This window comes from Salmo trutta, chromosome 23 (genome assembly GCF_901001165.1).
Source record: "Salmo trutta chromosome 23, fSalTru1.1, whole genome shotgun sequence".
In the NCBI taxonomy this organism is placed as follows: domain Eukaryota; kingdom Metazoa; phylum Chordata; class Actinopteri; order Salmoniformes; family Salmonidae; genus Salmo; species Salmo trutta.
In genome coordinates, this window is record NC_042979.1 from 6,880,692 (window position 1) to 6,906,444 (window position 25,753).

General features: G+C 42.3%; 1 protein-coding gene across 3 annotated transcripts in view; it reads left to right on the plus strand.

Annotated features, from left to right (window-relative positions):
• The window catches only part of LOC115159181 (contactin-associated protein-like 4), a 187,202-nt gene that overhangs the window by 57,381 nt on the left and 104,068 nt on the right, over window positions 1–25,753 (plus strand). For all 3 annotated transcript variants that reach the window (XM_029708648.1, XM_029708649.1, XM_029708650.1), the window contains exons 3-4: window positions 113–306; window positions 3,234–3,381. In XM_029708648.1, the coding sequence (XP_029564508.1) occupies window positions 113–306; window positions 3,234–3,381 (342 nt within the window). The remainder of the gene's footprint in view (window positions 1–112; window positions 307–3,233; window positions 3,382–25,753) is intronic.

The window sequence follows — 25,753 nt, forward strand, 5'->3', positions numbered from 1 at the left end:
TTGTCTGGGAAACTGCCCCTTTGTGTCTGTGTGTGTCTGTTCCTCTCTCATAGAGTTAGTTTATAATGTAAAGAGTTACAATATGTGGGATCCCTGTGTGTTTCTCCTTCAGGTGCCGGAGGCTGGGCTCCTGTAGAGTCTAATAAGTACCAGTGGTTGGAGGTGGACCTGGGGGTGCGGACAGAGATCACAGCTGTGGCCACGCAGGGTCGCTACGGCAGTTCAGACTGGGTCTCCTCCTTCCTCCTCATGTTCAGCGACACGGGACGCAACTGGAAACAGTACCGCCAGGAGGACAGCATCGGGGTAAGTCTCATTGGGCAACCTTGACTAGTGTACATTGTAGGTAATCATACCTGGAAGACAGTGTCAGGGTCAGTGGGCAACCTTGACTGGTTGTAGTCATTTAAACCTGCAAGACAGCATTGGAGTCACTGAGCAAAGACCATATGGCTGCATCTGAAATTGCACCCTGTGGCACCCTTGTGCTACATTTGACCAGGGCTAGCCTCTGCTCCTAGGCTTCGCTCACGTTGTGGTGAGGTGAAAGCCTGTAGCAGAGGCTAGACCAGGGCCCGTGGACTATGGTCAAAAGTAGTGGACTATATAGGAATAGGGTGCCATTTCAGACGCTACCAAGTACACAATGTAGTCAAACTCTCAAATAGCCTCATAAGCGTCCTTTCACTATCAATGAATAATAGATGAATCACTGGAAGGCAGGAAAAGCCCAGCTTAGCTCTATACTGTTGGCTGAGAGAATTATTGGATATAGCTGCATTTTAGTGTGTTGCCATCCTTGTTACTTGCTTTCGGTACTAAATAGCAATCTGTTAATTTTAGCTGACACGAGGAAGAGATAATTAGAAAGATTGTCAATAAAAAAATTCTGATTTCACAACATATGTGCATACAGACCTCTTCTATACTCACAGTATGACTAAGCATATTTTTAAGTACTTGGCATCAAATTTCTGCACATAATCTCACCAATCCTAAGAACCTCTTAGAGGGTGTTTAAACTCCAGTTGACAGCAGGAGTCTACTATCAGTACCAGTCACAAGTCCTGGTACGTGTTTTTTGTTTCCTCAGACTGGGCTTAATAAGTTTGAGTTTAAGGGATGAGTGCTGTTCTCTCTCTCTTTCTCTTCTATGAGCGAAGGCTTGTCAGACTGGGGGCAGGCGTTGGAGGGATTTGTACCTTCACTCTGGCATATTTCAAAGGGACACCTCCCTCCCGGAGCAAATGAGAGGCAGCTTCCTGAGCTTAATCATACGCACGCACGTATGGGAACACACACACACACACACAAATGAGATGCAGCTTACTGAGCTTCCTTAGCAGAAAACAGTGGAATGTGTTGGGCTTAACACTTTGCTTCACTAGACACACGGCTCATCCTCTCTCTTCAAAGACAATGAGGATGCTTCTCAGCCCTCCAAATTATGCAGATTTTCGACACAAAACCAAGATGGAACTCTTTGGCCTGAATGCCAAGTGTCACGTCTGGAGGAAACCTGGCACGATCCATACGGTGAAACACGGTGGTGGCAGCATCATATTGTAGAGATGTTTTTCTGCGTCAGAGACTGGGAGACCAGTTAGGATCGACGGAAAGATGAACGGAGCAAAGTATAGAGAGATGAAAACCTTCTCCAGAGTGCTCAGGACCTCAGACTGCGACAAAGGTTAACCTTCCAACAGGACAACCACACTAAGCACACAGCCAAGACACCGCAGGAGTGGCTTTGGGACAGGTCTCCAAATGTCCTGGAGTGGCCCAGCCAGAGCCCGGACTTGAACCCAATCGAACATCTCTGGAAAGTCCTGAAAATAGCTGTGCAGCGACGCTCCCCATACAACCTGACAGAGCATGAGAAGATCTGCAGAGAAGAATGGGAGAAACTTGTCACACCAAATACAGGTGTGACAAGCTTGTAGCGTCATACCCAAGAACACTTGAGGCTGTAATCGCTGCCAAAGGTGCTTCAAGAAAGTACTGATGAAAGGGTCTGAATACTTATGAAAATGTGATATTTCAATTTTCTAAAAACCTGTTTTTGCTTTGTCATTATGGGGTGTTCTGTGAAGATTGATGAGGAAAAAAACGATTTAATACATTTTAGAATAAGGCTGTTAACGTAACAAAATGTGGAAAAACTCAAGGGGTCTGAATACTTTCCGAATGCACTTTATGGTCTCTCCTAGCCAACATGAAAGGGAGCTACTGGCCTGGCTCTTGTCTATCTCACAATAATAGTTAGGACGTTAACAGTGTTAATTGGGTATTTCACCCTTATTTTAGCGTGTGAACCACCAATTAACTGGAGTGTCAACTTCAAAGGTAGGATGGAATTCTTCAAAGTAGGATGGAAAACTCCTAGGGGATGAACCCATTATTTATCCATATTAATGAGAGACAGGGGCTGTGTCCCAAATGGTACCATGTTCCGTATTTACTGCACTACTTTTGACCAGGGCCCATACACAGCACTAGTCAAAAGTAAATAGGTAATAGCATTCCATTTGGGACATAGCCAGGGAACAGGAGGAGAGGACAAATAATAGAACACAATACTGCTATGTAATATGTGCATGTCTTATTAGAAACATAAGTTAGGATCAGAGAGGTTAACGACGCTCATTACTCAAATAGTAGACCTAAGTATTTGCCAGCAAACACGAGACCGAAAGAGCATCAGTATTACATTTCTTATTAATCTCATCAGTAACAAACCCCTTTCAGAAGCCTCTTTATCAATGTGGCCACATGCTCTTCTCAATAGGTGGAGGCAAAGCTATTGGGAGCATTCATCAGTGTGGGAGTATCTATTTTTATTTCATGAAAAAAAAGTGGGTTTGCCAAAGTAGGGGAGGCGGGTGGAAGGAGCTGTCGGAGGACAGGATTATTGTAATGGCTGAAATGGAATGGTATCAAACACGTCAAACACATGGAAACCACATGTTTGACTCAGTTCCATGAATTCCATTCCAGCCGTTACAAGTTGCCCGTCCTCCTATATCTCTTCCTACCAGCCTCCTCTGATCCAAAGAAGAAAAACAATTATATCATACAGTGGTAAATCAGGTAGTGCATATGGTAACTGTTTATTTGGATAGTCCCAAATAGACTGTTTGTAGATGTTCAACTAACTGTCAACAACATTTCAATGAACTATCCATTAACCCTAACCCTCTCTGTATATGTGTGCCCTCTGTGTGTTTCTCCAGGCGTTCACTGGGAACAGCAATGCAGACAGTGTGGTGCAGTTCAAACTGCAGCAGCCAGTCTTTGCCAGGTTCCTACGGTTACTTCCTCTAGACTGGAACCCTAATGGGAGGATAGGCCTGAGGCTGGAGGCCTACGGATGCCCTTACAGTAAGTACAGCCAGGGGGGTTGGACAGGACATCATTTCCTTATTGCAATGAGATTACTCTAATCTGGTTGTATTGATGTCATTGCAACCATTTTTGCCCCCTGGATATTTTTTCCATTATTAAACTAGGAAAGAAACTACTGTAGGTGTACATGTACTAACTGTTTTTTTCTTAAGATGAGCCAACAAACAATATGCGAAAGCTGAAGCTATTTTATTTTCACTGTTGTCATTTCTGTCTCACACAGACATATACTGTATATTCTTTCTCATACTCTGGATGCTAGGTCTCTGTTTCTCCCTCAGTCCAACAACCTATCCCAGGATTGTTTTTTAATCAGTCCAACATGTAGAGCGATGATTTATGAGTTGTATTACATTAATATATGAATTGTTTTTTTGTTCTTTTTGTAGGTGGCACTAGTGGGAGGAAATGTATTGTGAGACAAATGGGAGAGGACAGAGTGGATGTGTTTTGATATGTTATATTGTGTTTTGAATGATTATACGTGAGAACAGACGGTTTCACTCTCAAAACAATTCGTGTCCAGGGTTTGTTTATACTTATTTATATCGAATTTATCTGACTTTTGGGTATGGAATTACAATCTGGAAGTTTTTGTTTTAAGCACTCAGTGAGTGCTACCAGTGCTATAATTGTTCAACAGCCCAATTCAAATAAATAGTTGTGTTTGGTAATTTTTCTGTAATGACCATGTAATCGGTAACCATGTAAATTAAATGCCAGGGAAGTAGCCGGGTAAAACAGTGTTACCCAAATTACAATATATTATACAGTGAGTTTACCAAGCATTAGGAACACCTTCCTATTGAGTTGCGACCCCCACTTTTGCCCTCAGAACATCCTCAATTTGTCGGGGCATACAAGGTGTCGATAGCGTTCCACAGGGATGCTGGCCTATGTTGACTCCAATGCTTCCCACAGTTGTCAAGTTGGTTGGATGTCCTTTTGGTGGTGGACCATTCTTGATACACACGGGAAACTGCTGAGCGGGAAAAACCCAGCAGCGTTGCAGTTGTTGACACAAACCAGTGCGCTTGGCACCTACTACCATACCCCGTTCAAATGCACTTAAATGTTTTGTTTTGCCCATTCACCCTCTAAACGGCACACATACACAATCCATGTCTCAATTATCTCAAGGCTTAAAAATCCTTCTTTAAACTGCCTCATCCCCTTCATCAACACCGACTGAAGTGGATTTAACAAGTGACATCAGTAAGGGATTATAGATTTAATCTGGATTCATCTGGTCAGTCAATGACATGGAAAGATCAAGTGTTCTTAATGTTTACAGTAGTATACTCAGTGTATATTAAAGTATGTATGGCAGTGATTTGAAGGCCCCAGCCAGAGGCCATTCTGAGCCCCCCCACTTCAAAATAATAGGGATTTATTCATAGTAAACACATGTCATTGAACTGTAAAGCACCATGAACATAACCAGTCATGATGTTCTCATCTGATTGTCAAACAAATCACTTCAGAAAGTAGGTTACCTTTGCACGTTCATCCAAAATAATTCCAGCATCCGAACAGGACACCCGCCAACTTTCGTTCAATTCGCAAGTGGCTGAAAATATCTCACCGTAGAAAGCATCCGAGCAAGCGAAACAGCACCCCTCTGTCTTATTATATGTAGCCCATGTATCTGATGCTGGCTGGACAAAAAAAGTATGACATGCCAGACAGCATCATTTTTGGCCAGACAGCATCTGATACATGGGCTACGCCACGGTTCCCCAAACTCGGTCCCCGGGACCCCAAGTGCTTAAAGAATTTTAAAAAGAATAATATACAAATATTGTACAATCCAGGTATGGAAAACTCTTAGAGATTTACCAAGAAAGACTCACATTTATAATCACTGCCAAAGGTGATTATAACTTGTTTTGACTCATAGGGTTGAATACTTATCTAATCAAAATATATTATAGTTTTATTTTCATTTATTTTTTACAAATGTTATAATTTTTTTCCATTTTGACATTACAGCATATTTTGTGTAGATCGTTGACAAAAAAATGACAATTAAGTCAATTTTAATCCCACGTTGTAACACAACAAAATGTGGAAAAAGTCAAGGGGTGTGAATACTTTCTGAAGTCACTTTGTCCTTTGCCTGTGCCTTGACAACGATGTCAGTATTATCAGCAGCACCTGTCTTTTTACTGAAGAAATGCGTATTGTATCCCCCTAAAGGCTAAGGGCCCAGGGCTGGGTTTCTAGTAAGCTAACATAAGGAATTGTTTTAATATACCAAGGATCATTTAGCTATTGAATTTTGAATGTTGGACCCTGTAGGTATACAAACTCTCTCTAATTCATTTCAATTTAATGGGCTTTATTGGCATGGGAAACATATGTTTACATTGCCAAAGCAAGTGAAATTGTCACGTCCTGACCAGTAAAGGGGTTATTTCTTATTGTAAGTGTTGGTCAGGATGTGGCAGGGGGTGTTTGTTTTATGTGTTTTTTTGTTTTTTGTTAATGTTCTATGTTAGTCTATTTCTATGTCTGTGTCTAGTTATTCTATTTCTATGTTTAGTTATTGGGTTGACCTTCAACTGGAGGCAGCTGTTTCTCGTTGCCTCTAATTGAAGGTCCTATTTAGTAGGGGTGTTTTTTCATGGGTTTTTGTGGGTAGTTGTTCCGTGTGTAGCTGTACGCCTTACAGGACTGTTTCTCGTCGTTGTTTTTGATTAAGTGTTTATTTTGGTTTTCTTCTAAATAAAGAAGATGAGTATTCACATTCCCGCTGCGCCTTGGTCCCATCTTTACGACGAACGTGACAGAAATAGATAATAAACACAAGTGAAAAAAAGAACAGTAAATGTTACACTCACAGAAGTTCCAAAAGAATAAAGACATTTCAAATGTCATATTATGTCTATATACAGTTTTGTAAGCATGTACAAATAGTTAAAGTACAAAAGGGAAAATAAATATACATAAATATAGGTTGTATTTACAATGGTGTTTGTTCTTCACTGGTTGCCCTTTTCTTGTGGCAACAGGTCACAAATCTTGCTGCTGTGATTGCACAGTGTGGTATTTCACCCAATAGATATGGCAGTTTATCAAAATTGGATTTGTTTTCGAATTCTTTTGTGGGTCTGTGTAATCTGAGGGAAATATGTGACTGATCGTCTTGATTCGGTCTTATGTAGTAACATTTGAAGTGGTGTTACTACATTGGATAAAAGCAGAGACACAGAGCTACAAAATGGTATGTCATACACTGCATTTGAGGAACAGTGGGAAAGTAATTCGACTTTGAAAGTTGATAAACTTGTAACCTCACTTTTTGAGAAATTGTCCTTATAATGTTTTGGTACATATTGGAGAGCTCTTCTTTGTCTACACCCATTCAGCATCATTCACGCCCTCTTAAGCTTTAGCCCCCACCCAAACTTTAACCATTTTACTCGCCCTAGCAGAGCTGGTTAGGCTGTTTTCGTATTATCCAGAGCGTTGGTGACTGTAACTGTGCTGCTGGCAACAATTGAATTACGCTTTTTTTGCTGACATTTACTGGCCACATTCAATGGGTGTTGAGCATTCATAAATGTTTCAGTTAATCTGCGCTCTGGCACACAGATGAGAGTGCTCTGAAATCAGAGTAGGTGAATTTACGAACGCACCCGAAATGGTTACTTGCATAGTGGAGTCTTTTGTTAAGACATGTAGCTAGCTGGCTAGCTAGCTAAACAATGAACCATAATCCCAACTCATGACGTTACTACCCTGCATGAATCTGCAACCAGTTTTAATGTTAGCTCGCTAATATTAGGCTATAACTAGTCAAGCAAATGGCTCTGAGATACAAATAATAAGATCATACACGTAACGTTAGCTAGTGAGCCAGCCAGCTAACGTTAGCTAGCTAGCTAACAGTCCACTTTAATGTAATCCGGAGATTAGTGTTTTCTCCATATCCTTAGCTATCACACTCGAATTACACTTATTTCAAACTCGGTCCTCCAGAAAGTGGAGCAACACAGTTTTACTACGCGATTCATTAAAAAAAGCTGCATTTTCACAGGATTACCAACACATACTGACCAGCTCAAATAGACAGAAGTGTGCTATATGGCCGACCAATCCAAACTCATCTCTCGGCATGTCCAGCCCACTCATTACCTCAGCCAATCATGGCTAGCGGGAAGGTTTCTGACTTTTTCTGTGGCTAAACCAACTAGGCTCGTAAATTTAACAATTTTATTTTTATTTACAGATGACAAACAAGTTTGTTATTAAGGAACATGAAAGTTCACATGTTCGAGAAGGCATTTCTGCCAAAAAACGCATTTGGATTGAAAAAAAATCTCCAGGTTCATTTCTCTGTAGGTGATGGCTTTTGGAAATCGCTTCCTTTTAAGTGCTTGTAGAATTATAAAGTCTATTTTCTGGATTTTTATAATTAGCGGGCATCGGCCTAATTCTACTCTGCATGCATTATTTGGTGTTTTACGTTGTACACAAAGGATATTTTTGCAGTCTCAATTTGGTGTTTGTCTCATTTTGTGAAATCTTGGTTGGTGAGCGGACCCCAGACCTCACAACCATAAAGGGCAATGGGTTCTATAACTGATTCAAGTATTATTTGCCAGAATCCTAATTGGTATGTTCCTTTTGATGGTATAGAAGGCCCTTCTTGCCTTGTCTCTCAGATCGTTCACAGATTTGTGGAAGTTACCTGTGGCGCTGATGCTTAGGCCGAGGTATGAATAGTTTTTTGTGTGTTCTAGGGCAACGGTGTCTAGATTGAATTTGTATTCGTGGTCCTGGCAACTGGACCTTTTTTGGAACACCATTATTTTTGTCTTAATGAGATTTACTGTCAGGGCCCAGGTCTGACAGAATCTGTGCCGAAGATCTAGTAGCTGCTGTAGGCCCTCTTTGGTTGGAGACAGAAGCAACAGATCATCAGCAAACAGAAGACATTTGACTTTAGATTATTGTAGGGTGAGGCTGGGTGCTGCAGACTGTTCTAGTGCCCTCGCCAATTCTTTGATATATATGTTGAAGAGGGTGGGGCTTAAGCTGCATCCCTGTGTCACCCCCCCCCCCCCCGCCCTGTGGAAAGAAATGTGTGTTTTTTGCCAATTTTAACTGCACACTTGTTGTTTGTGTACATGGATTTTATAATGTCGTATGTTTTTCCCCAATACCACTTTCCATCAATTTGTATAGCAGACCCTTATGCCAAATTGAGTTGTAAGCTTTTTTTAAATCAACAAAGCATGAGAAGACTTTGCCTTTGTTTTGGTTTGTTTGTTTGTTAATTCGGGTGTGCAAGGTGAAAACGTGGCCTGTCGTACAGTAATTTGTTATTAGATTCTATGGATTCTTCAATTACATTGACCTTATTTCTGACGTGCTGTTCCTTCTTTTTCCATGGTGTATTTCTCTATTGTTTTAGTAGTTCACAATAGTGAAGGTGTAGGCTCAGGTTTTCTGGGTCTCTATGTCAAATCATATCAAATTGTATTGGTCACATGCAGATGTTATTGCGAGTGTAGCGAAATGCTTGTGCTTCTAGTTCCGACAGTGCAGCAATATCTAACATGTATTCTAACAATTCCACAACAACTACCTAGTACACACAAATCTAAGTAAAATAATAAGGAACACTTAAACAACACATCCTAGATCTGAATGAAAGAAATAATCTTATTAAATACTTTTTTCTTTACATAGTTGAATGTGCTGACAATAAAATCACACAAAAATAATCAATGGAAATCCAATTTATCAACCCATGGAGGTCTGGATTTGGAGTCACACTCAAAATGAAAGTGGAAAACCACACTACAGGCTGATCCAACTTTGATGTAATGTCCTTAAAACACATCAAAATGAGGCTCAGTAGTGTGTGTGGCCTCCACGTGCCTGTATGACCTCCCTACAATGCCTGGGCATGCTCCTGATGAGGTGGCGGATGGTCTCCTGAGGGATCTCCTCCCAGACCTGGACTAAAGCATCCGCTAACTCCTGGACAGTCTGTGGTGCAATGTGGTGTTGGTGGATGGAGCGAGACATAATGTCCCAGATGTGCTCAATTGGATTCAGGTCTGGGGAACGGGCGGGCCAGTCCATAGCATCAATGCCTTCCTCTTGCAGGAACTGCGGACACAATCCAGCCACATGAGGTCTAGCATTGTCTTGCATTAGGAGGAACCCAGGGCCAACCGCACCAGCATATGGTCTCACAAGGGGTCTGAGGATCTCATCTCGGTACCTAATGGCAGTCAGGCTACCTCTGGCGAGCACATGGAGGGCTGTGCGGCCCCCCAAAGAAATGCCACCCCACACCATGACTGACCCACCACCAAACCGGTCATGCTGGAGGATGTTGCAGGCAGCAGAATGTTCTCCACGGCATCTCCAGACTCTGTCACGTCTGTCACATGTGCTCAGTGTGAACCTGCTTTCATCTGTGAAGAGCACAGGGCGCCAGTGGCGAATTTGCCAATCTTGGTGTTCTCTGGCAAATGCCAAACGTCCTGCACGGTGTTGGGCTGTAAGCACAACCCCCACCTGTGGATGTCGGGCCCTCATACCACCCTCATGGAGTCTGTTTCTGACCGTTTGAGCAGACACATGCACATTTGTGGCCTGCTGGAGGTCATTTTGCAGGGCTCTGGTAGTGCTTCTCCTGCTCCTCCTTGCACAAAGGCGGAGGTAGCGGTCCTGCTGCTGGGTTGTTGCCCTCCTATGGCCTCCTCCACGTCTCCTGATCTACTGGCCTGTCTCCTGGTAGCGCCTCCATGCTCTGGACACTACGCTGACAGACACAGCAAACCTTCTTGCCACAGCTCGCATTGATGTGCCATCCTGGATGAGCTGCACTACCTGAGCCACTTGTGTGGGTTGTAGACTCCGTCTCATGCTACCACTAGAGTGAAAGCACCGCCAGCATTCAAAAGTGACCAAAACATCAGCCAGGAAGCATAAGTACTGAGAAGTGGTCTGTGGTCCCCACCTGCAGAACAACTCCTTTATTGGGGGTGTCTTGCTAATTGCCTATAATTTCCACCTGTTGTCTATTCCATTTGCACAACAGCATGTGAAATTTATTGTCAATCAGTGTTGCTTCCAAAGTGGACAGTTTGATTTCACAGAAGTGTGATTGACTTGCAGTTACACTGTGCTTAAGTGTTCCCTTTATTTTCTTGAGCAGTGTGTATATATATATGGATAAGCAATGACAGAGCGGCATTGTCAGGCGTGTATGTGCTTGTGCTGAAGTCAGGTCAGGTGAGCAGAGATTTGTGAACAGGCGCACACTTTATTTCGGCAGGAGAGAATATACAGACGACGCAGCTGCGTCCAAAAACCTTCAACCAACAAGGCAAAGTGTAAAATGAGCAAAAAAAGTCACAACCATCAAATGTATACAAACAGGCTTCGTGAAATAACACGAGAGAAAAGGCACGCAAGCCTAGTGTGTACAAAAACATGATTCACACAAAAAATCTCACACAAAGACATGAGGGGGAACAGAGGAATAAATGCATGTAGATTGATTGGGGAATGAAAACCAGGTGTGCAGGGAACAAGACAAAACAAATGGATACGTGAAAAATAGAGCGGTGATGGCTAGAAAGCCGGTGACGTCGACCGCCGAACGCCGCCCGAACAAGGAAAGGAGCCGACTTCGGCAGAAGTCGTGACAGGCATAGGCAAGATGCAATAGATGGTATATAAAATACATGGTATATAAAATACAGTAAATACACTTCCGTTGAAATGTTTTGGGTCACTTACAAATATCCTTGTTTTTGAAAGAAAAACTAATTTTTTGTCCAATAATGACATCAAATTGATCAGAAATACAGTGTAGACATTGTTAATGTTGTAAATGACTATTATAGCTGGAAATGGCAGATCTTTTATGGAATGTCTACATAGGCGTACAGAGGCCCATTATCATCAACCATCACTCCTGTGTTCCAATGGCACGTTGTGTTAGCTAACCTAAGTTTATCATTTTAAAAGGCTAATTGATCATTAGAAAACCCTTGTTGTAATTATGTTAGCACAGCTGAAAACTGTTGTCCTGATTAAAGAAGCAATAAAACTGGCCTTTAGACTAGCCGTGTATCTGGAGCATCAGCATTTGTGGGTTCGATTACAGGCTCAAAATGTCTAGAAACAAAGAACTTTCTTCTGAAACTCGTCAGTCTATTCTTGTTCTGAGAAATGAAGGCTATTCCATGTGAGAAATTTCATTGAGTGCGGTTTTAGTGCCAGCATCAGTCTGTGGTGGTATGTAGACGGCTACGAAAAATACAGATGAAAACTCTCTAGGTAGATAGTGTGGTCTACAACTTATCATGAGATACTCTACCTCAGGCGAACAAAACCTCGAGACTTCCTTAGATATCGTGCACCAGCTGTTGTTTACATAAATGCATAGGCCCCCGCCCCGTGTGTTACCAGAGGCTGCTGTTCTGTCCTGCCGATAGAGTGTATAACCCGCCAGCTGTATGTTCTTAATGTCGTCGATCAGCCACGACATGGTGAAACATAAGATATTACAGTTTTTAATGTCCCATTGGTAGGATAAACGTGCTTTCAGTTCGTCCCATTTATTTCCAGCGATTGAACGTTAGCTAGCAGGACGGAAGGCAAGGGCAGATTAGCCACTCGTCGCCTGATCCTCACAAGGCACCCCGATCTCTTTCAGTGAAATCTAGGTTTCCTTCTCCAGCGAATAACGGGGATCTGGGCCTGGTCAGGTGTCTGTATTAGATCCCTCCTGTCCGACTCATTGAAGAACTCTTCATCCAGTTTGAGGTGAGCAATCGCAGTTCTAATGCCCAGAAGCTCTTTTCGGTCATAAGAGATGGTAGCAGCAATATTAAGTACAGAACAAGTTACGAACGACGCAAGAAAACAAACAAAATAGCATGGTTGGTTAAGAGCCGATAAGACGGCAGCCTTCCCCTCCGGAATGCTATCACCTACAGGCAGATGTTTGTCCCCCTGTGTTCTGAGGGTGTCAGTTTTTGTCCAGTTCTGGCATTTAAGTCACCACAGATTAGTACTTGTCCCTGCGCCTGGAAATAGTTGATCTCCCCCTCTAGGATGAAGAAGCTGTCATCGTTAAAGTATGGGGATTATATTGCTGATCCTCAACACTGGGAACCCACAAGGGTGTGTGCTCAGCCCCCCCTGTACTCCCAGTTCACTCACGACTGCGTAGCCATGCACGCCTCCAACTCAATCATCAAGTTTGCAGACAACACAACAGTAGTAGGCTTGATTACCAATAACAATGAGACAGCCTAAAGGGAGGTGAGGGCTCTCGGAGTGTGTTGTCAGGAAAATAACCTCTCACTCAACATCAATAAAACAAAGGAGATGATTGTGGACTTCAGGAAACAGCAGAGGGAGCACCCCCCTATCCACATCGACGGGACAGCAGTGGAGAAGGTGGGAAGTTTTAAGTTCCTCAGTGTACATATCACTGACAAACTTAAATGGTCCACCCACACAGACAGTGTGGTGAATAAGGCGCAACAGCGTCTCTTCAACCTCAGGAGGCTGAAGAAATTTGGCATGTATTATCAAGGACAAAAACCACCCGTGCCACTGCCTGTTCAGCTCGCAATCATCCAGAAGGCGTGGTCAGTGCAGGTGCATCAAAGCTGGGACCAAGAGACTGAAAAACAGCTTCAATCTCAAGGCCATCAGACTGTTAAACAGCCATCACTAGCACAGAGAGGCTGCTGCCTATATACAGACTTGAAATCATTGGCCACTTGAATAAATGGAACACTAGTCACTTTATTAACGACACTTTAACAATGTTTACATATCTTGCATTACTCATCTCATATGTACAGTGGGGGAAAAAAGTATTTGATCCCCTGCTGATTTTGTATGTTTGCCCACTGACAAAGAAAGGATCCGTCTATAATTTTAATGGTAGGTTTATTTGAACAGTGAGAGACAGAATAACAACAACAAAAATCCAGAAAAACACATGTCAAAAATGTTATAAATTGATTTGCATTTTAATGAGGGAAATAAGTATTTGACCCCTCTGCAACACATGACTTAGTACTTGGTGGCAAAACCCTTGTTGGCAATCACTGAGGTCAGACGTTTCTTGTAGTTGGCCACCAGGTTTGCACACATCTCAGGAGGGATTTTGTCCCACTCCTCTTTGCAGATCTTCTGAACCACTGAGAATATGATGAAAGAAATAAAAGCTGAAATATATAATTCTCTGTACTATTATTCTGACATTTCACATTCTTAAAATAAAGTGGTGATCCTAACTGACCTAAGACAGGGAATTTTTACTCGGATTAAATGTCAGGAATTGTGAAACTGAGTTGAAATGTATTTGGCAAAGGTGTACAGTGAGGGAAAAAAGTATTTGATCCCCTGCTGATTTTGTACGTTTGCCCATTGACAAAGAAATGATCAGTCTATAATTTTAATGGTAGGTTTATTTGAACAGTGAGAGACAGAATAACAACAAAAATGTCCAGAAAAACACATGTCAAAAATGTTATACATTGATTTGCATTTTAATGAGGGAAATAAGTATTTGACCTCTCAATCAGAAATATTTCTGGCTCCCAGGTGTCTTTTATACAGGTAATGAGCTGAGATTAGGAGCACATTTTTAAAGGGAGTGCTCTTAATCTCAGCTTGTTACCTGTATAAAAGACACCTGTCCACAGAAACAATCAATCAATCAGTGTACAGTATAAAAGTGTACAGTATAAAAGACACCTGGGAGCCAGAAATCTTTCTGATTGAGAGGAGGTCAAATACTTATTTCCCTCATTAAAATGCAAATCTTTTTATAACATTTTTGACATGCGTTTTTCTGGATTTTTTTGTTGTTATTCTGTCTCTCACTGTTCAAATAAACCTACTATTAAAATTATAGACTGATAATTTCTTCGTAAGTGGGCAAACGTACAAAATCAGCAGGGGATCAAATACTTTTTTCCCCCACTGTATATACTGTATTCTATACTATCTATTGCATCTTAGCCTATGCCACTCTGACATTGCTCATCCATATATTTATACATTCTTTTTCCATTCCTTTACTTAGATGTGTGTGTATTAGGTTTTTGTTGTGGAATTGTTAAATATTACTTGTTAGATATTGCTGCACTGTCAGAACTAGAAGCACAAACATTTTGCTACACTCGCAATAACATCTGCTAACCATGTGTATGTGACCAATAACATTTGATTTGATTTGATATAGGTAGCATACATGAGGACATTTTTCTCTGTTGAGATCATTTCCTTATTAATTTCTAGCCTGATGTAAAATGTTCCTGTTTTAATTAATTTAATAGAGTGGGTTATGTCTGCTCTGTACCAAATTAGCATCCCCCCTGAGTCTCCCCTGTTTCACACCTGGTAGTTTGGTGGATGGGACTACCAGCTCTCTGTAACCTAGAGGACAACCAGTGGGTCTGTCTCCTTTATACCATGTTTCTTGTAGGATGACAATGTCTGTATTTCAAATTTCTTTGATGAAGTCTGGGTTCCTGCTCTTTAGGCCAAAGGCAGATGACCTCAGGCCTTGTATATTCCAGGACGAGATTGAAACACAAAGCTTTTACTTAGTGTCTGGTATTGTTTTTGTGTGGTTTAGGCCTGGACCATCACAGTAGGTGTGAGCAGATTGTGTTGAGCATCTTAGGTCACCGGATGGGGCTTGGGCGGGAGTAATAGCATGGGTTGGGCCTGTTGCTCTGCTTACGGCCTGGGCATATGTTCTGCTGTCATATTGAGGTCCTTGCCCAAGTGGCGGGGGTCATAGGGTGGGCAGAAGGGGCATTGGTCTTATATAGGGTGTTGCTAGGGTTTGCTTGGGGTGGTCGTAGCTGGTTTTGGATGTGGCTGGTGATGCTGTGGTCTGGGTGTAGGTCCTCTTGGCGTGGGTTCTCTCGGTGCAGGTCCTTCAAGAGGGGGTCTTGTAGGTCTGGGAGGGTGTCTCGCTGGTCTGGGCGGGGTGTCCGTTGCTCTGTTGCTCCTGTGTGAGGTGCTGGGGCTACGGTTGAGGGTGTCTTCCTCAGGGTCCTGGCAAAAGTTGGGATTGCTGCTTTGTAGAGGTGGACTTGGTCCTAAAGGCTGTTCAAGTCAAGGGTGGAGTGTTGGGCCAGGTAACATTAGGTTTTGAGGCAGTCTTGCAAAATGCTTGCGTTTACTCGCTGTATGGTGGCAGGGTGAAAGTCTTTTCGTGGTAGCAGGGTGGAGATAACCACTTGTGCATTGGGGAAAGTGGAAGAAACGTTTTCAATCACTCCCTTGAGTGCTTTTGCCTCAATTTCCTGCTGGTCCCTCAAGTCATTTTTGCCCGTGTGAATTATGATGTGGCTGGGGGACCCTATTCTGTCCTCTGACAACAGCTCCAGGCCATGTCTAGTGTTTGGGCACCAGAGTTTAGCCACTTTGTGTTTGGGAAAAAGTGTATCCTCTTGAATGTATTTGCCTTTTGAATCAATGAAGAGCACAATCTCTGGCTTTTGTGTGTCCTCAGTGGATTTATTTTTGTTTATATTTTTTTTTTATTGAACCTTTATTTAGCTAGACAAGTCAGTTAAGAACAAACTCTAACCCAGATGACGCTGTGCCAATTGTGCGCCGCCCTATGGGACTCCCAATCACATCCGGTTGTGATACGGCCTGGAATCGATCCAGGGTCTGTAGTGACATCTCTAGCACTGAGAGGCAGTGCCTTAGACCGCTGCGCCATTTGGGAGCCCAATCAGGATGTGGGGGGGTTGTCAGGTGGGCTATCGGGGGAGCTGACAGGAGGGCTGTTAGGAGGGGGTTGGGTTGGTGGGCCCTGTGTTGTCTGTCCCATTGTGGTGTGGAGGTTATGGTCCAGGTCTGAGGTGGGCTGTTCTGCTGGCTTGTCTGGGGTAGTGTCCTGCTCTCTGTCACACCTCAGCTTTCTGACCTCGTCCTTCAGTGCCATGTGTGCCTCTTCAAGTTCTCTCACCTCAGTCCGTAGAGCAGGCATCTCTCTCAGACAGCCATCCATCTCCACCTTCTGCCCTCCGGGTCTTGTTGGGGGGTGTTATTGTGCTGGTCTGTTTTGTGGGCTTGTTCTGTTTGGATTGTGTGGACTAGCTCTCTGAGCTCCACCATGTCTCTCTACAGCTCTGTGAATTTATCCCTCTCAATGATGGAGGAGCAGTGCAGTTGCGGGACCTGGGTGTGTTCAGTGCTGGGGGGATGACTATCCTCGTCTGCAAGACAGTTTGAAGAGGTGTGATCAGACTCACTCAGGATGGGGGAGTCGTCACAGAGAGAGAGCTTTTCCTGGTGTGCTCTCTCTTTGATCCCATAAAAGTTATGCTGGAACTGCATGAGGATGCCCTGCACCATTACTGTACCAGACTTGTACACACTGACAGAGATTGTTTCAATTTCCTCAATACCCTCTTTCTTGACATATGGGTAGTGTGCTCTTATAGCACTGTGCCATGCAAGGGGATGGTCTGTGTGGAAAATTAAGTTGCTTACGTTCCCTTCTTTGTAGCAGTCAGCAAATAGTGTCTGGATTGTCCTTGAGGAGCTTTTTTTGCAGTGATATTTTTAATTTCCATGGGGTACTGTATTGTAATGACCTCTGGACAAGGATAAGCCATTGGCGTTTCAAATGCCTCTACATTTGGGCAGGGGAGGGGCTAAGAAACTTTCCTGCCATTGTGGGGCTCAAGAGCTTACACAACGGACTTCACACTTCAGTGCTAATTGAAGGTGCCGCCAGGTCTGTTCTGTCCTAGCAGCTTGGTAGCTTAGTATACTTATTTACTTAGCTTTATATAACAAAATTACCTACAGACTATTGTCTTTTACTTTTTGGCTTCAGAAGTAGCTTCAGACTGAATATTACTCACTCAGTTTTGTGTTGGATGGTATTTCCAGGTACCACTGTGTTTCTTCTGCAGGTTTTGGTTTGTTAGAAGTTTTTTCTTGATAGTCCTTGGTAGTAATAGTCCATTTAGCACATTTGAAAAAAATCAAGGTTTTACTAATGGAACTTTAATATAAAGGTTTTAATGTTGAGGTTGTATCCTGTATAAGTCCTTCTAAAAAATGCAAGTTTATCTACATTTATCCAACTCTAATTCTATCTTCTTTGCAGAAGAACTCAGGAGCTCTCTCTCTCCCTCAATGCAATTTGCTTTATTGGCATGATGTAACAATGTACATTTTGCCAAATCTTACATAGGATATTTACAATATTAAATAATAATAATCAATATTGTCAACGGGACAACAGTAACAACAATAACTAAAGTTCAAAATAACCATTGAACAATAACAAAATAGAGGACATGTGCAGGTTGGTTGGTCTGTCAGACACTGTCCCTCATCTTATGGCGGGCAGCAATGTAGTGCGCTGCCAACCCACAGCTCTCTGTGTCCTCCCCCAACAGGACGGGTAGCCTATTCTCATCAGAGAGGTCTTTGAAACCTTGAATAAGGGTTTCAAATTTGGGGAAATGACACTTTCTAATTGTTTTATATTTCTGACATTTTGTCAGGAACTGCAGCTCCGTCTCAGGTTCTACTGTTGTGCAGTGGTTGCACAGCCTTTCCTCTACAGGGAGCCAGGTTTTCCTGTGTCTACCCTTCTCAATGGCAAGGCTGTGCTCACTGAGCCTGTACTTTGTCAAGGTTTTTCTAAGGTTTTGATCAGTAACCATTGTCAAATAGTTAGCCACGGTGTACTGTCGATTTAGGACCAGATAGCACTGCATTTAGCTTTGTGCTTGTGTTTCCCAAAAGCAATGCAGTTTTGTTTTGACTATGTTATAATTTGGTGTATTCTGATTGATTGGATGTTTTGGTCCTGAGGCTTCAGTGTGTTAGTTGAACAGGTTTGTGAACTAAGCCCCAGGACCAGCTGGAAGAGGGGACGCTTTTCTTTGCTCAGCTCTTGGCATTGCTAATGATATGAGATGGGGTCACTGTATTTTAGATGTTTCCAAAACTTAATTGCTCTTTTATGAGTTTTTATTATTAGTGGATATTGGCCTATTTCTGCCCTGCATGTATTGTTTGTAGTTTTCCTCTGGACATGTAGGACCATCTTACTGAACTCTACATGCAGGGTTTCAATGAGGTGTTTGTCCCATTTGGTGAAATATTGTTTTGCAAGTGGACCCAACCCCTCTCTGCCATGAAATCCAATTGGTTCAATGACACATTCAGTTTGTTTTAGCCAAATTTGAATAGGCATTTCAATTTGAATGTGTTTTTTTAAATGGCGTAGAATGCCCTGCGTGCTTTCTCTCTCAGTTCATTTATTGCATCATTAAGGTGTCCCGTTGAGCTTATTTTTAAACCTACAGTAAATAATTGTAGTGTGTGCAGTACTCTATATGTTTTGTACCAATTGAGAACTTGGTCTAATTCCCTTAGATCTGGACCTTCTCTAGAAAATAATTATTTGAGTATTTTGGGGATTTACTGCCAGGCTCTGCTGTCGGCCATGTGCTGTGAGTGACAACAGTCATAGGTCATCTGCAAAGAGCAGGCATTTAACCTCTGAATTGTGGAGACTAACACAAGGGGCTGAGGATTTTTCTAGAATAGTGGCCAATTCGTTTATGTACATTTTTAAGAGTGTAGGGCTCAGATTGCAACCCTGGTGAAGGCCCCGCCTCTGGTTAAAGAATTCAGTTCTTTTCTTGCCAATTTTGATGCTGCGCGTATTACCAGTATACATTGATATAATTATGTTATATGTTTTACCCCCTACATCACTTTCAATAACTTTGTAGAACAGTTTGTATGCCAAATAGAATCAAATGCTTTTTGGAAGTCGATAAAGAAAGCGTACATTTTGATATCATTTTGGTGGACATGTTTATCTATCAGGGTGGGTAGGGTGTAAATAAACTCAGCAGAAAAAGAAACATCCTCTCACTATTTTCAGCAAACTTAACATGTGTAAGTATTTGTACGAACATAACAAGATTGTAAAACTGAGACATAAACTGATTAAGTTCCACATACATTTGACTAACTGAAATGGAATAACGTGTCCCTGAACAAATGGGGGGGGGGGTCAAAATCAAAAGTAACAGTCAGTATCTGGTGGGGCCACCAGCTGCATTAAATACTGCAGTGCATCTCCTCCTTATGTACTGCACCAGATTTGCCAGTTCTTGCTGTGAGATGTTACCCCACTCTTCCAGGACATTTCTGGGGGGAATGGCCCTAGCCCTCACCCTCCGATCCAACGTCCCAGACGTGCTCAATGGGATTGAGATCCAGGCTCTTCGCTGGCTATGGCATCACTGACATTCCTGTCTTGCAGGAAATCATGCACAGAATGAGCAGTATGGCTGGTGGCATTGTCATGCTGGAGGGTCATGCCAGGATGAGCCTGCAGGAAGGGTACCACATGAGGGAGGAGGATGTCTTCCCTGTAACGCACAGCGTTGAGATTGCCAACAATGACAACAAGCTCAGTCCGATGATGCTGTGATTCACCGCCCTAGACCATGACAGACCCTCCACCTCCAAATCGATCCCGCTCCAGTGTACAGGCCTCAGTGTAACGCTCATTCCTTCGACGATAAACTCGAATCCGACCATCACCCCCGTTGAGACAAAACCAGGACTCGTCAGTGAAGAGCACTTTTGCCAGTCCTGTCTGGTCCAGCGACGGTGGGTTTGTGCCCATAGGCGACGTTGTTGCCGGTGATGTCTGGTGAGGACCTGCCTTACAACAGGCCTACAAGCCCTCAGTCCAGCCTCTCTCAGCCTATTGCGGACAGTCTGAGCACTGATGGAGGGATTGTGTGTTCCTGGTGTAACTCGGGCAGTTGTTGTTGCAATCCTGTACCTGTCCCGCAGGTGTGATGTTCGGATGTACCGATCCTGTGAAGGTGTTGTTACACATGATCTGCCACTGCGAGGATGATCAGCTGTCCGTCCTGTCTCCCTGTTGCGCTGTCTTAGGCGTCTCACAGTACGGTCATTGCAATTTATTGCCCTGGCCACATCTGCAGTCCTCATGCCTCCTTGCAGCATGCCGAAGGCACGTTCACGCAGATGAGCAGGTACCCTGGGCATCTTTCTTTTGGTGTTTTTCAGAGTCAGTAGAAAGGTCTCTTTAGTGTCCTAAGTTTTCATAACTTTGACCTTAATTGCCTACCGTCTGTAAGCTGTTAGTGTCTTAACGACCGTTCCACAGGTGCATGTTCATTAATTGTTTATGTTTCATTGAACAAGCATGGGAAACAGTGTTTAAACCCTTTACAATGAAGATCTTTGAAGTTATTTGGATTTTTACGGATTATCTTTGAAAGACAGGGTCCTTAAAAAGGGACGTTTCTTTTATTGCTGAGTTTATAATCGATCATGCGATGTTTTAGTGTAAATCCAATTTGGCTTTTACTCAACAAATTGTGCTTATTAGGAAGTTTAGAACTCTTACATTTGTAATACTACAGCAAAGCTTGCCCAGGTTACTGTTCACACAGTGGCTCTGTAATTGTTAGGGTCAAATTTGTCTCCATTCTTAAAGATTGGGTTTATGAGTCCTTGATTCCAGATGTCAGGGAAATAACCACACTCAGGATCAAATTAAACAGTTTTAATATAGCCAATTGACATTGTGCACTAGTGAATTTGAGCATCTCATGTAGGATGCCATCAGGTCCGCATGCTTTTTTAAATTTGAGGGCCTGAAGTTTCTTATAGAGCTCCTGGTCAGTAATTGGGGAGTCCAATGGATTTTGATTGCCCTTTATAGCTTTTTCTAATCCATTCAATTTCTCATGAATTTTGCATTTTTCTGCTTTTGTGTCACTTTGAACTGTGTTGTAGAGTGTTTTAAAATGGGTTGTCCATATGTTACCATTTTGTACCGCTAATTCCTCTTGTTTTGATTTTTAGATTTTTTTCTAATTATGCCAGAAGTTGTTTGTTTATGGACTCCTCAGTTGCTTGTTTTTGTACTGTGCTTTTTTGGTTCTGAGTGTACATTTCTAGAGTTTTAATGTCTCACAGTAATGAAGGCGTACTTCACCATTATTTGGGTCTCTGTGCTGTTGGTTTGATAGTGTGCTAAATTCTTTCCTTATAATTTTACAATCTGTTTCAAACCAGTTGTAATCTGAGGTCTTTTTTGTTATCAATATCAGCTGTGTTTCTTTTGCCGTTTGCCTGAATATATAGTTGATGTTTTTTACTGCTAGATTGATGCCTTCTTTACTGTGAGTGGATGTGGTATCCAGAAAGTTATCTAAGAGTGTTTGGATATTTTGGTTACTGGTTGCTTTCTGGTATTCTTCTGTGCTGGTTTGGGCCCATCTGTATGAATTTCTGATGTTGCACAGCTTACTGGGCTGTAAATGTGTGGTTGTTTCCATGTCTGTTCTTTTGAGGAACAACGTAATTTGGCTGTGATCAGACAGAGGTGTTAGTGGCTTGACGGTGAATTAGCTGAGAGAGAAAGGGTCAATGTCTGTAATCATATAGTCTACTGTGCTGTGGCGAAGAGGTGAGCAATAGGTGAATCTCCCCAAAAAGTCCCCCTGTAACCTACCATTGACAAAGTACAAACCCAGGCTTTGACAGAGCTGCAACAGATCCCTTCCGTTTTTGTTGATGGTGCTGTCACTGTTGTTTCTATCGGGGAGATTAAGACAGTTAGAAACAGTATGGCCTGTAATAAAGCTGTCCTCTCGTGTGGTCGTTAGATCAAGTAGTGTTCCTGAGCGCGCATTTGTGTCCCCACAGATGAGCACATTTCTCTGGGCCTGGAAATAGCACTTCTCTTCCTCAAGGATGGGGAAGACCTCCTCTGAGTAATATGGGGATTCTGAGTGGGGATATATATTGTGCAAAGGAACACATTTTTTTCTGTCAGTACAAATTATTTTTTCAGTTTGAACCAAATGTGATATTTATCAATTTTGAGGGGATCAATTAGATTTTGTAGTTCGGATTTGTACAAAATGATCAATCCTCCAGAGTCGCTGCCTCTATTGACAGAGCTGTGTTTCTGTGACGGCTCAATTACCTCTCTGTATCCTGTGTGACAATGTCTGCTTTACACCATGACTCCTGCAGAACGATGACGTCAACATCTTGAAGAATTTTCTGGAACTCCAATGCTAAACTCTTCAGTCCAAAGGTTGATGAGTTTAGGCCCTGAATGTTCCACATGCTAACCGATAGCGATTTCATGTTGCAAAAAGAAAGAATAGCACAGTCAGAAATACTGTTGGTAGAGCATGGTGTTTGAGCATGGTGTTTGCAACGCCAGGGTTGTGGGTTCAATTCCCACGGGGGACCAGTACAGAGAAAAAATGTATGAAATGTATGCATTCACTACTGTAAGTCGCTCTGGATAAGAGCGTCTGCTAAATGACAAAAATGTAAATGTAAAATGTAAATGTAAGTTGTTAAGAGTGTGATCAACAGGATAACAGCAAACAGTTGTTCTGTTATATATACATATATATATATATATATATATATATTCATTGAACAAGTCAACTTTTAGTACAACAGGTGTATGTGTGTGTGTGTGTGTGTGTGTGTGTGTGTGTGTGTGTGTGTGTGTGTACGTTTAGTGCAGATGTACTGTTTAATCTCACTCAACCCTACAGGGTTCTCTTGTCCTCTGAGGACCTCCGCATAGCTGCATCAAAACTATGACATATTTGAGATTCTTCAAAGTAGCCACCTTTTGCCTTGATGATAGCTTTGCACACTCTTGGCATTCTCTCAACCAGCTTCATGCGGTAATGACCTGGAATGCATTGTTAAAAGTTCATTTCTTGTTAATGTGTTTGAGCCAATCAATTGTGTTTTGACATGGTGGAAGTGGTTACAGAAGAAAGCCCTATCTGGTAAAAGACAAAGTCCATGTTATGACAAGAACAGCTCAAATAAGCAAAGAGAAACGACCGTCAATCATTACTTTAAGACATGAAGGTCAGTCAATCCAGAACATTTTAAGAACTTTGAAAGTTTCTTCAAGTGCAATTGCGCAATGATGAAACTTGCTCTCATGAGGAAAGCCACAAGAAAGGCAGACCCAGAGTTACCTCTGCTACAGAGGATAAGATCCTTAGAGTTACCAGCCTCAGAAATTGCAGCCCAAATCAATGCTTCACAGAGTTCAAGTAGCAGACACATCTCAACATCAACTGTTCAGAGGAGACTGCATGAATCAGGCCTTCGTGGCTGAATTGCTGCAAAGGAACCACAACTAAAGGACGCCAATAAGAAGAAGAGACTTGCATGGACCAAGAAACACAACCAATGGACATTAGACTGGTGGAAATCTGTCCTTCGTCTGATGAGTCCAAATTTGAGATTTTTGGTTCCAACCGCTGTGTCTTTGTGAGACGCAGAGTAGGTGACCGGATGATCTCCACATGTGTGGTTCCCACCATGAAGCATGGAGGAGGAGGTGTGATGGTGTGGGGGTGCTTTGCTGTGTAAGAGCTATTTGACCAAGGAGAGTGATGGATGCTGTATCAGTTGACCTGGCCTCCACAATCACCCGATCTCAACCCAATTTAGATGGTTTGGAATGAGTTGGACCGCGGAGTGAAGGAAATGTAGCCAACAAGTGCTCAGCACATATGGGAACTCCTTCAAGACTGTTGGAAGAGTATTCCTCATGAAGCTGGTTGAGAGAATGCCATTTATATATATGTACACTACCATTCAAAAGTTTGGGGTCACTTAGAAATGTCCTTGTTTTTGAAAGAAAAGCACGGTGAAGAGGCGACTCTGGGATGCTGGCCTTCTAGGCAGAGTTGCAAAGTAAAAGCAATATCTCAGACTGGCTAATAAAAAGAAAAGATTAAGATGGGCAAAATAACACGACACTGGACAGAGGAACTCTGCCTAGAAGGCCAGCATCCCGGAGTCGCCTCTTCACTGCTGACATTGAGACTGGTGTTTTGCGGGTACTATTTAATGAAGCTGCCAGTTGAGGACTTGTGAGGCATCTGTTTCTCAAACTAGACACTCTAATGTACTTGTCCTCTTGCTCAGATGTTCACCGGGGCATTCCACTCATCTTTCTATCGCTTTCTATTCTGGTTAGAGCCAGTTTGCGCTGTTCTGTGAAGGGAGTAGTACACAGCTTTGTATGAGATCTTCAGTTTCTTGGAAATTTCTCACATGGAATAGCCTTCATTTCTCAGAACAAGAATAGACTGACGGGTTTCAGGCGAAAGTTATTTGTTTCTGGCCATTTTGAGCCTGTAATCGAACCCACAAATGCTGATGCTCCAGATACTCAACTAGTCTAAAGAAGGCCAATTTTATTGCTTCTTTAATCAGGACACAGTTTTCAGCTGTGCTAACATAATTGCAAAAGGGTTTTCTAATGATCAATTAGCCTTTTTAAAATGATACACTTGGATTAGCTAACACAACGTGCCATTGGAACACAGGAGTGATGGTTGCTGATAATGGGCCTCTTTACGCCTATGTAAATATTCCATAGGAAATCTGCCGTTTCTAGCTACAATTGGCATTTACAACATTCACAATGTCTACACTGTATTTCTGATCAATTTGATTCTATTTGAATGGACAAAAAAATGTGCTTTTCTTTCAAAAACAAGGACATTTCTTAGTGATCTCAAACTTTTGAACAGTAGTGTACATTTGATTAAACATTGAATTTGTCCTTAATCGTATTAGCCCATAGAAACACAATGAATAACAGATTCAAACATGAAAAAATTGTCAAAGATGAAATCGAAAGGAAGTATGTTTTGATAATAAAACATGTGAAAAGTCATTTATCGAGGAATTACCTGTATACCTCTTGACGTGGAAATGCCCTACTCATCATACATTCGGTACCGAGTTACCTTCCGCTGAGTCCCGTGACACTTATGGGGGTTGTAGGTCAAAATAGAGAACACCGTTGTGTTCACAAAAGCCTCGCCTTTCCACGGAGGGTCATATTAGTGTGTAGCCCAAACCGCTCTTATGCTACAGATGTTTTTGTGAGAAGACCGATCTTCTGTATGTGTTCTTGTCTGACAAACACCACTGTGGCTCAGCCATCTTCTGTCGCAGATATGGAAGACCCACATTGGCGTATGCGTTGGATACAAAAACAGATATCTCTAGCTTAAACAGACGGATTTTGATTGAGATTTTATTTTATGTTATTATGCCTCGAGCGGAGAATGGGGGGCCTCAAGCGGATAAATAATTTTTATACAACAATATGTATAATAATAAATATGCCCAGCTCATGAGGCCCATTGATGATGTGAGGCCTCTTTTGCCTAATGGTATATCCGCCACTGTACATTCCAACAATATAAATAAGATCAAATAT